The following is a 12,657-nucleotide window of genomic DNA, read 5'->3' on the forward strand; positions in this document are numbered from 1 at the left end:
ACAGTAATTTGGGGAAGAGTAGCAGTTTGGTTTTGATGTTTATACCTCAAGATACCTATTGGACTTCCTAGTGAGTGGGAGCCTATCAGTGGTATTTTAAGATATAGGGTCTGACCATCTAGGAAGTGAGTGTGCATAGATGCCTCAAGCACTGAAATCTGGCATTATCACCTTTTTTGTATTGCCCTCCTTTGACTCTACTGGTTATTCGGGAGTAGCTTAGGATCCTATTTTGAGGCTTCATCCTCTGTGTTCTTTTACCCTATGATGCTAACAACTGCCATGGACTTATTGAATTGTGTTGTTCTTGCCAGTTGACTGGTTATCTCCATGATACTATATCTTGAGGACAAGGCCTGTCATCCATAAGTGAGCCTTAAATGACACATTAAATAAAACCCTTTGCACTTAAGATGAAATCTAAGTAATATTTGTCTCTGTCTACCTCACCCACTTTGTCTCATGCTATTCTACCTTTTTTCACTGCAGCCCAGCTACTTTTTATAAATTCCTTAAGGAATGACAATATTTTCAGATCTCTCAGGACTCAGAACTTTTATCTATGCTGTTTCTTTTCATGGGATGTGTTACTTCTCTCATTCTTTGATCTGTTAAGGCAGCAGGCCTTTTGATTTTATGGCTCACTACTAAGACAAGTATTTCTTGAAACTGATTCTGTTCTACCTTTATTTTGTCAAGTTGGCATTTGACAAATTGCCCAAATTTGTCAAAATGGCATGGATCACAGTTTAGGGATTTATATACACTTGTATGATTATTTTTTAAATATCTATTTCCTTAATAGACTATGAGAACAAAGAATTGTGTCTGTTTTCTTCATTAAAAAATACCCAGCCCTCACCATAGTACCAGACACTTAGTAAACTCTTTGTTCAATGTTTACAATATATGAAAATGTAAAAGATCATATGTTTTATAGCCAATGAGTATAGATCATTTTTTATGTTTTCATTATATAAAACAGTAGCACATTTTGATAAAATGTTTTCACTTGTGTTCTGTTATATTTGGGAAAATATGAGTTTATGGAATAAGAATGTCTCCCACTTGTCCATAACCCCCTGATTTCTTATAAGTATGCAAACGTTTTCCGGTTTGTACAGAAAAATGTCAATTTCAGATCTGGGTCGCCTCTAGGGAACGTTCCATTTCTTTTCTCTAATTTAGCATATGATATGGAGAAGCATATCTGAAATGTATATGCCCTTGCAGCACAAGCAAGTCTTTTTCAAGCTTCAGTTTTATTGAAAACAAAAGTTAAAGAAATTTTAAGACATTATAAATTACTCATTTGCATGGAAAAATTATGACTGTAAAGAACCATTTTTTATCTTTTTATTTTATCACTTTCCTTTCCTGAGAAAGGAAGTAAAAATATGTCATACAAATTCCTTCAAGGTTTTCAAACCAGGAATGGTTTGGCAAATATTATTTATACTAACCAAATGTTAATATTGCTATTATTTAAAAATATTTATGATATTAAATACAGTGCTGGTTCCAAATTTATACAAATAAGTTATAGTTTATAATCTAGAAAATACGGTGTCCCTATTTTTATAAGTATTAAAGAATATGCATAAAATTAAATATTATTGGGTGCATGGGTGGTTCAGTGGTAGAATGCTCGCCTTCCACGCGGGAGACCTGGGTTCATTCCCAGACCATGCACTGAAAAAAAAAAAATTAGTATTATTAATTTGTCATTTTTGAGCATACAAATAAGGTAAAACTGTCGACTAAATCAATTTAAATATGTTTTACCCTCCTCTGCAATTACTAAAGACTTTTCTTTGTATGGAAGCTCTACCATAATTAGAAGTAATTAATCATATAATTAGAAATAGTGGCTATTTAGAAACAGGATGGACTAGACCCCTTATTCCTCTAAGATTTGCTCCAAGGAACTCTAGATGAAGAAGTGACAATGTGAAATTATCTGATCCATTAGTTTATATTGCTTTTATAATACTAATTAGTAAATTTCATGTTGAGAAACTTGTATAAAGTTCCCTAGAATATGGAAGAAAATTATTTTCCATAATTATAAGCTTTGAGTTAATGTATGAGAATTAGCTGGAAATTTTAATAAATGTAGTTTGTTACTGTCTTTACAATAATATTACTGGCAGCAGATGATACTCATTAATCTGTACATGTGATTATAACATCTGAACAGATTTCTTAAACAGGTTGCTTAATATAATAAGGAAAACTTTACTGACACTCATTTTCAATGACATTGTGAAAATTGACCACAGATTTCTTTACCTAAGTTTACCAGAGGATTTGTACTCTGTAATATACATTAAAATGACATAATTTTCTGCTTCTTATATTATTTGGAATATTTACCATGTATTTATATCCTATATATGTATCTAATTTACTGTGAAAATGATCTCTTCTTTGGAATTAATATATTTCCCCAGGTTAATCTTTTGGCTTTTGGAGTAATCATATACAAAGTTTTTCGTCACACTGCAGGGTTGAAACCAGAAGTTAGTTGCTATGAAAACATAAGGTAAACTTTACTTTAAGCCAATTTTTTAACGTAATTAGAAGCTTTAGTAACTGTTTTGGGAAGTACTGTTTTTAAGGGACTTTCTACCATATGCTAAATATCTTAATAAAAACCAGAGTGCATTGTAAAATAGTATTTAATCTGTTTAATAACTATAATCGCCATAAATGAAATGATGAGTAAAATAGTCTTTTCAAACACACTTCCTCCTAGAAAAGGAAAAATGGATGCCAAAGCTAGGCCTTAGTGGTTTTTTTTTTTTTTTTTTTTTTTTGCAAAAAGTATCTCAGAGCTTAGTTACTTTTTCTTGTGATTCCTAATTGGTGTGCTGCCGTGATCCTATCTTTGAGTCCTTTCTTTAAAACTGATTAATTGACAACTGGAAAATGGTTTGTTCAGGGAAAGCTCAAGTGTACTATAAGGAACACTGGAGACAATTGACAGTTTTGTTGCCTGTGAACACTGTTGCAGTTTCAAAACCGTGCACAAGGTTTATAGGAGGATTTAGCAAATGTTTGATCAATTACTTTATTTTACTCCTCACTGCTCATAGTTCGTGTAGTGTACTGACTGTGATAATGTTGGAAATACTTCATTGTCTGAATCGCACAGGTAAAAAAAAATCTGCTGTAAAGCATGATTAGATTAAAATCAAAGAGAAATAATCATTAGTTGCTTCACAGTCAAGGCTCAGTGAGCAGGATTAACTATCGTTTCACCAAAAGTCACAGGCAATTAGTCGAAAATATGTTAAGAGTGAGGGTGTGTTTTATTTTAAGGACTTAGGTTCTATCATAAATTATTTTGAGGTAACTGTATTGTAAAAAAAAAAAAATAGTTTGATAGCCTACATATTCTTCTCTACTAAACCTAAAAGGAAAGAAACTTCCTTTGATTTCAGTCATATGGACTGACCCAAGCACATGGTACATTTGTCAAGATTTCTTAGGGAAAATACTTCCTACCACATATTTTACTTTTGTGACTGGCTGCAACATTAGATTTGAAGTCAAAATATGTAACTGAAGTACAGCAGATAAAAATATTTTCAGATTAAGGCAGTTCCTTTACAAAGACTGCATTTTAGTATTTTTGCTAAAATACAGTAAATTACTTTGTGTGTCCAGCCTAAGGGCTGTTCCGTGTAACTGCAACACAATCTGTTGTAAGTTTCAATATCGTTATTGATCTTTCTCAGTTATGTCTTGGTCGTACCAAAAGTTCATTTCACACATCGTTTTAGGAATTTGGGGGATGAGTGGTGTCTACATGGCTTTTGCAAGTGAAGCATTTCAAACATGTTACAGGTCTTGTGCAAGAGGCGCGCTTGCACTTCTGTTCCTTCTTGGTACCACCTGGATTTTTGGAGTTCTCCATGTAGTGCATGCATCCGTGGTGACAGCCTACCTTTTCACAGTCAGCAACGCCTTCCAGGGCATGTTCATTTTCTTATTCCTCTGTGTTTTATCTAGAAAGGTAAGTTTACTGCTGTAAACCCAGCTACTAAAGTGATAGAAAATTCCTATTTTTGTAGATTTATGACTTCTGCATTTATTACCTAAACACAGTGCTTTGCCATGCCAAAATAATCAGAACACCTAGGGGTTCATCAAGAAATGTGTTTTTAGAAAACTTGGTGTTACGAATGTAAATATAGTTCTAAACCTCCACATACCTCCACAGATAATCAGAGTAGGAATAATACTCTAGAAGACCAAATCTTACAATTGATATGGTTTGATGTGATTGTGTTTAACATGTCTTCTTCCCTCTCTTTTTTTTTTAGATCCAAGAAGAATATTATAGATTGTTCAAAAACGTCCCTTGTTGTTTTGGATGTTTAAGATAAACATGGAGAATGGTGCATAATTATGGCTACACAAAAAAGATAAAAATCAAGCTGTGGATGACCAATACATAAAAATGTCTCCATAAAAAATATAAAATTATGAATTGTTAGATAATCCAATATTTTAAATCTTTTTTTCTGTTTATAGTGTAGGAGTTGTAGATAATGAGAAAAAAATTATATACTGTAGAGCTATAGTGTGCTTTCCTATATAACATAGTTAGCTATGTCAAAATAGTTTTGAGCTATTTGGAAGTAATTGGTTTCCCAGGAATGAGATCGCTATGCCCAAGGAAAGATTTTCTTTCCCACACAAGAAATATATCGCTGTCCTGAAGGAAATCACTAGTTTGATATTTTTGTGACTCATGTTGCCTTTGAAACTTGTCTTCTACCACCTTGGTAATGATCTCTGTTGCAGAAAGAAGAATATAAGAGAATGAGGGGGCAGAATATAAAAAAACGGTATGCTATTACAATGAGTGTATTTTTAATAAAATTGTAGGGTTTTTTGTAACGTATATAAGAAATCGTGGAAATAAAGAATTGAATACACACATCTTTGTGAATTGTTCTGAAGTTAAATTACCACGAAAGCAACTTAGGCCTCTATTTGCTATATCCATTTTCTTTTCTAATATTCTAAAAAAAATAGAAAACCTCCACAAATGAAAAAAAATGCTTCTGTTGTAAGTTAACATTAGAACGAAGTTTGTGCTGTTTCTATGCTTATTTTATAGAATGTGTCTTCAAATAGTTAATCGGTGAAACATACACGTGTCAAAATATAAAATTAATCATGCTTCTAAATGTAAAAATAATGTATATAAAAGTGAAATATTCTATTCTACAACCTTGAATTTCAGTGAAAATTATCTGTCTCATTGTATTAGTATATTTGAATTGTTTACTTTTTAATTTTACAAGTATTGTAGTTCAAATGGCAATACTCCCTTTTAATTTACTACTTTTAAAAGGGCATTGTAAATATGAAAGTATTCATATAGTGAATTGCTGTTTTTTTCTGTTCAGAAAAGTACACATTTAGAAATATTATTTATGACAAAAAAATCACTCAAAGCTGTAAAATTTTTCACAATGAATCAATTTTCTACTGTCTATTAAGGCATAGCTACTGAAATGTATAAGCTTCTATCTTAAAATCTCATTAAAATATAGAAACAGTGATTTTATTTCAAGAAATATGTAATTGCTCCACACCTACCTGTAAAAGTGTGCCAATACACTAAATGTTGTGATTTTATATCAATTTCTCTAGGTCTTAAAATATAGTCTGTGCAAATCTTGCTCTAATAAATAAAATGTTATCCCCAAATGAAGCAATCCTGCATCTGCTTTCCTGATTTGCTTTCTCAAGGAAGATGAGCTATTTGTTAAGATATCTTACACATTTTTAGAGCATAAGTAAATTTTCATTATATTTTCTATATCACAGTTAAGCCTGTGATCTATTTTAATCATTGTCATTATGGGACAATGTCATGGGAATGTGATACTGAAAATTTAATCTGTTCAATGGATAAGAAACAATGCATGGTAAGCAAAATAATGCCCACCATCGCCACCAAAGTTGTCCCTGTTCTAATTCCAGGAACCTGTAAATATGTTATATTACATGACAAAGAGAATAAGGATTGCAAATGGAATTAATGTTGCTAGTCAACTGATACTGAGACGAGGAGAGTAGCCTGGGTCATCCAGGTGGGTCCAATGTAATAAAAAAAAAGGTCCCTATAAGTGAAAGGGGAAGCAGAAGAAATAGTGTCAGAGTTATGAGCATCAGACAGACCCAACCAGTCATCATTGGCTTTGAAGAGAGAAGGGGTCCATACACGAAGGAATGCCAGCAAACTCTAGAAGCTGGAAAAGGCAAAGAAGCAGATTGTACCCTAGAGTCTCCCAGAAAGGAAAATTATCCCTGCTGACTTCTTGATTTTAGTCCAGGACCCATTTCAGGCTCTGACCTCCAGAGACAAATATAATTTGTGTTGTTTTAAACTACCAAGATTATGGTCATTTGTCAGCCATAGCAAACAGATACACTACAAAAACATGTATGTAAAAGAGAACTTTAGGGACAAGCTACTCTTCATATCATTAGGGCAATCTTAATTCCAGTGTCCTGTTTTCATCAATCCTCCCACTAATATTACTGGATAAAACCTATAATCTTTAGCAGATATTTAAGACCTTCTTATATCTGCCTACCTCAACAGTTTTCACTTTTTCTCTAATTTCTTTAATCAGATCAACTGTTTACATTTTCCAAAACTCACCCTGGTTCTCAAAATTCCCTGTTTCTGGAATGCCCTCCTTGCTACCATCATTGTACCTCATTACTCATCCCTACTGTATTTTTCTCTGTGATGCCTTACCTTACCTTTCCTCCTTCACCCAAGTAATCACTTCCACCCTTGTGCTACCTCCACATCTAGTACTTGTCAATTTTTTTAAACTTTTTCTATTGTATAGTATAACAAAAGCAAAGAAGTAAAAAAAGCAATAGTTTTCAAAGCACTCTTCAATAAGTGGTTACAAGACAGATCCCAGAGTTTGCCATGGGCTACTATATGATTCTCTCATATTTTTCCTTCTAGCTACTCCAGAATATAGGAGGTTAAAGGGCTTAACGTTTTTTTATCATCACAATCGACTATTTTTCCTTCTTTTGTGTGTGTGTGAAAAATAACATATATACAAAAAAGCTATAAATTTTAAAGCACAGCACCACAATTAGTTGTAGAACATATTTCAGACTTTGATGTGGGTTACAATTTCACAATTTTAGGTTTTTACTTCTAGCAACTCTAAAATACTGGAGACTAAAAGAGGTATCAATTTAATGATTCAGCATTCATATTCATTTGTTAAATCCTATCTTCTATGTATAACTCCACCATCACCTTTAATCTTTCCGTACTACTCTTTAAGGTTGTTTGGGCTATGGTCATTCTAAATTTTTTATATTTGAAGGGTCTGTCACTAATATGGGATATGGAGATGGAACTATCTGAGGTTCTGGAGAAGCTGGGCTAAGTTTTAGGACTTATCTTAACCAGGGACCCATCTGGAGGTTGCAGGTTTCTGGAAAGTTACTCTAGTGCGTGGAGCCCTTGTGGAATCTTATATATTGCCCTAAATGTTCTTTAGGATTGGCTGGAATTGTGCTGATTGGGAGTTGGCAGGTTATGATAAGTAGCAAGGTCTAACTGAAGCTTGTGGTAAGAGCAATCTCCAGAGTGGTCTCTAGACTCTATTTGAACTCTCTCTACCACTGATACTTGATTAGTTACACTTCTTTTCCCCCTTTTGGTCAGGATGGAATTGTTGATCTCACAGTGCCGGTTCTGGATTCATCCCTGGGAGTCATCTCCTATGTCACCAGGGACACTTCCACCCCTGGATGTCATGTCACATGTAGGGGGGAGGGCAATGATTTCACTTGCAGAGTTGGGCTTAAAGAGACTGAGGCCACATCTGAGCAACAACAAAGGTCGTCTAGAAGTAACTCGTAGGCAAGCCTGTAGGTATTCTAAGCTTTTCTGCTACCTACATCAGCTTCACAAAAGTAAGCCTCATAATCGAGGGCATGGCCTATTGATTTGGGTGTTCCTAAAGTTTGATACAGTATCAGGGGATTCCCTGATGGTAAGGTTTAATAGTTCCATATTCTTTCTCCCCACCCTTGGGGGACTTTGCCAATACTTTTTGATTATCTGCTTAATACACTCTAGGATGTTTCCAGGCATTACAGTAATGTATACAGGATTAAAGGACCTCTTATTCTGTGTTCATTGTTTTTTAATTGGTCAAATGAGCTGTACAGATAGGTTGAATTAAATTATGCCGTACCGAAAATTTTAGTTCCAGATCAAATAAATCTTTCTTACATTGGTCTCAAATAGTATGTGTGGTTCTAAAATATAGATACTGTCTTCCTTACCCCTATGTTCTGAATTACTTTAACTCCAACCTGTTCAGCTTCATTCTTATCTCTAAATATCAGATTATATATATATATAAAATAGCCTCTCAAAATCCAGAAATAATAATCACCACTGCAATGTTAATGTGACTGCTCTAAAAACTTACAATCTAGGCCCCTGTTTTCTCATAAGCATTTTCAAAGGTGACCATACCATTGTTGTTCTTTTGTTTCTGGCTTATTTTGTCTCACCAAATGTCCCACATGTTCATTTACATCATTGCCTGCCTCACGACTTTGTTCTTTTTTGTAGCAGCACAACCTTCATTCATAAGTATACACCATCGTTCGCCAATCTGCTTCACTATTAGTGTGCATCCTTCAGCCACCTGCATTCATTGGGCATCATGTAGAGAGCCCCAAATCTACAGTTCATCAACATTTTCAATTTTAAAAAATTGCATTGTTCCCAAGAGAAAGAAAACCAATGAACACACCCTCACCAAATAGAAAATCTAAACCTCCTCTTAACTCTTGTCCCTCACTCCATATTTACCTCTGCTGTGGCTGTGGTAGTGCTGATGGTTTCCTTCAGAACATAGCTCATAGTATGCAATAGCAGTTTTCCCCCTAAACCCTGGACTTAAACATCTTTCTACAAGAATCATATCTTTGAAGTAATTCTTACAAGAACTGATTCGTATTTCTAGTGTGAATCAGTGGTACACATAGGTCTATACAACCTCTTTCAATCTTGTTCATCTTCAGTATAGTAATATTATTTCAAGACCCACTAAAGAATCACCTTCATTTCTATCGATTACCTTACATTGGAGTTCAACATCATTAGCTAATGGTTCACCCATCTCTAGATTCTATGTATCTCTAAGTCCCCTATAGTATGTATTATAAATCTCTGATTATACCTTTGTGCTGGTCATAACAGTGGAATCATACAGTATCTATCTTTTTGTGTCTGGCTAATTTTGCTCAGCATTATGTCCTCAAGGCTCATCCATCTTGTCATGTGCTTCAGGATGTCATTTTGTCTTACAGCTGCATAATATTCCTTCATATGTATATACCACATATTGTTGATCCAGTCTTCTGTTGATGAGCATTTGGTTTGTTTCCATCTTTTGGCAATTGTGAATGATGCTGCTGTGAACATTGGTGTGCAAATGTCTGTTTGCGTCATTACTTTCAGCTCTTCTGGGTGTATACCAAGTAGTGCTATTCCTGGGTCATAGGGCAATTCCATATTTAGTTTCCTAAGTAACCACCAAACAGTCTTCCATAGTGGTTGCACCATTATACATTCTCTCCAGCAGTGCATACATGTCCCAGTTTCTCCACATTCTCTTCAACATTTGTAGTATCCTGTTTGTTTAATAGCAGCCATTCTCTAGGTGTGAGGTGGTATCACGCTGTAGTATTGATCTGCATTTCCCTTATAGCCAATGAAAATAAGCATCTCTTCATGTGCTTTTGAGCCATCTGCATTCGCTCTTCATAAAAATGCCTGTTCATATCTTTAGCCCATTTTATAATTAGGTTGTTTGTTCTTTTGTTGTTGAGTTGCATGATTTCTTTGTATATACAGGAAATCAAACCTTTGTCCAATACATGATTTCCAAATATTTTCTCCCATTGAGTTGGCTGCCTCTTCACTTTTTTTGACAAAGACTTTTGAGGTGCAGAGTAATTTCATTTTGAGAAGTGCCCATTTATCTATTTTTTCTTTTGTTGTTTATGCTTTGACTGTAAAGTTTAGAAAGCTGCCTCCTGTTACTAGGTCTTGAAGATGTTTCCCTACATTTTTTCTAGAAACTTTATGGTGCTAGTTCTTATATTTAAGTGTTTGATCCACTTTGAGTAAAATTTTGTGTAGGGTGTAAGATAGGGGTCATCTTTCATTCTCTTGGCTATTAATATCCAGTTCTTCCATGCCCAATTATTGAAAAGATTATGTTGTCCCAGTTCAGAGGATTTGGGGACCTTGTCAAAAGTCAGTTGACCATAGATTTGGTGGTCTATTTCTGCACTCTTGATTCAACTCCATTGGTCTGTCTTTGTGCCACTACCATGCTGTTTTGACCACTGTGGCTCCATAATAGATTTTAAAGTCAGGGAATGTTGGCAGATTCTTTCAGGACTTCTTTGTCTATGAAAACTTCAATCTCTTCCTCAATTTTGAAGGACAATTTGGTTGGGTCCAGAATTCTTGGCTGGAAGTCTTTCTTTTACAGGATCTTGAATATATCATACCATTGCCTTCTTGCTAATTGAGTAGTCTGAACTCAGTTTTTTTTGGGCTCCCTTGTATGTAGTAGATTGTTTTTCTTCTGCCGCTTTCAGGATTTTCTGCTTCTCTTCAACATTTGACAGACTGATTAGTATGTGCCTTGGGGACGGACTATTTGGAGTTATTCTGTTTGGAGTTCTTTGGGCTTCTTTGACTAGTATATTTATGTCCTTTATGAAGGTTGGGAAGTTTTCCCCCATTATATCCTCAACTACTCTTCCTAGCCCTTTACTCCCCTCTTCTCCTTTCAGGACACCAATGATTCTTATATTTGTGCACTTTGCTTTGTCTATCAATTCCCTGCGTTCCTATTCAATTTTTTATGTCTTTTTTGCCATTTGCTGCTTTGAGTCTTTGAAGTCAATTACTGTGCCCTCTATATCTCTTATTCTTTCTTCTGTCTCTTCAAATCTGGTGTTGCGTATCTCTAGTGTGTTTTGGACAACAGAGTCTTTAATCTCTGTGATATCTGCTACTTTTCTATTTATTCTTTCAAATTCCTCTTTATGCTATTCTACAGTCTTCTTGATCTCCTTTATGTCATTTACTATCCCATTTATTTTATTAAGTCGAGTTGTATGAACATCTTTGATTAGTTGTTCCAGCATCTGTGTCTCCTCTGTGTTTTAATTTGGTCATGAGGCAGGGCTAAACGTGACTGTATTGTGATATGCTTAGTGATCTTCTGCTATCCTTGAGTCATGTAAATATCTTGATTGATTTACTTAGGGAGTTGATTTTTTTCAGTAGTCTAAGCCTTGTGTTTGCAGGATGGTTGTATAGCAGGGAGCAGGGCATGGGGTGGGCACTCAGTGCAGTGATTTGTTTCAGGGCAGGTCTTGGTACAGGATGAGGATATTATGCTGATGCTGGGGGCCTGGGAGTCCTGGAAATGGATGCACAGGGCTCAGGTGGGGTGGAGTGAGGCTGTGCGACACTGTGGGCTGGGGGGTGGGACATGCGGGGCAGGGGTAGCTTAGGTTTGGAGGATAGTGTCCACTGCCTTTATGTGCTGGCAACAACCTGCAGGGAACAGGGAGGGGGAGGTAGTACTCGGGAGGGGTATAGAAGAGGTGGGTTGGGCTGCACTTGGGGTGGGGGTGTGGGGCAGGTACATGCACTGGGGGCTGGTGGGGTGGGGGTGCCTGGAGCACAAAGAATGGGAGCAGGTGATGGGGTTCAGTTGCATGGGGTTTGGGGTGAGTCACTGGTCACAGGGCTGCGCTGGTGAGGGTAGTGCATCCTAGGAACGCAGCCTGGCTTACTTCATAGTCCTGGGTTCCTGTCCTCGCACTTCCACAGGCTCTGCCACTCCGCACCTCAGCACCAGGCTCCAGCTTTCCGTGTCTCAGTCCCTTGGCCTCTGCAACCAGGGCTGTCGCATGTCGTGTAGAAGGCTGACCCAGGTCAGCCACACTCCCAAATTGCCATCTCTGTCGCCCTCTTGTCCCTTCTCTAACTTTTCCATGGCTCAGGGCCCTTATCAAGTTTTACATACATCACGTATTGTAATTATTTAGCCAGTACTCAGGACAGTTGTTATACCACGTTTTGTTTTTTCTTAAAGACAAGGACCCAAATCTACCCTTTCTTTCTTTTCCTTCTCTGCTTCTTCCTGACCATGTGGTTAATGGGATAAGAGGGTCTTAAGCCTCTGGAACAGCTTGACTTCTGCTGTTGTGTTCCATGTATTCCATGCTGGGAACCTTGTGCAAGACACCTTACTCAGGTAAAGCCCCCCATGCTTGCCGCTCACACATCAGGCTGGGAGGTAAGGAGTGTTTACCCAGCACCTACGAGCACAGTGGAGCAGGCGGAGGAATTAGTCCATTAAGGAAGCTCTAAATTTACACTACAGCTCCTGCTCAGTTTTGCTATGAAGACCATCTTTGGGCACTTGCAATGAGCTTGCCAAATTGCCACAAAAGTGTGATTCATTTTCCATTTGATTATTCTTCAGGTACAACTTCCTTGTACAGGAGATAGTGGGGTAAATATTAGAATTTGAGACA

At 36.4% G+C, this 12,657-nt stretch overlaps 1 protein-coding gene across 4 annotated transcripts in view; it reads left to right on the forward strand.

Moving 5' to 3' along the window:
* ADGRL4 (adhesion G protein-coupled receptor L4) overlaps positions 1-5,732 on the forward strand; it is a 99,405-nt gene extending 93,673 nt beyond the window's left edge. For all 4 annotated transcript variants that reach the window (XM_077120508.1, XM_077120509.1, XM_077120510.1 and 1 more), the window contains 3 exons: positions 2,454-2,545; positions 3,853-4,021; positions 4,332-5,732. In XM_077120508.1, the coding sequence (XP_076976623.1) occupies positions 2,454-2,545; positions 3,853-4,021; positions 4,332-4,394 (324 nt within the window). In that variant the 3' untranslated portion in view covers positions 4,395-5,732. The remainder of the gene's footprint in view (positions 1-2,453; positions 2,546-3,852; positions 4,022-4,331) is intronic.
* The last annotated feature ends 6,925 nt before the right edge of the window (positions 5,733-12,657 follow it).

The sequence above is a fragment of the Tamandua tetradactyla genome, chromosome 11 (genome assembly GCF_023851605.1).
Source record: "Tamandua tetradactyla isolate mTamTet1 chromosome 11, mTamTet1.pri, whole genome shotgun sequence".
Lineage (NCBI taxonomy): Eukaryota > Metazoa > Chordata > Mammalia > Pilosa > Myrmecophagidae > Tamandua > Tamandua tetradactyla.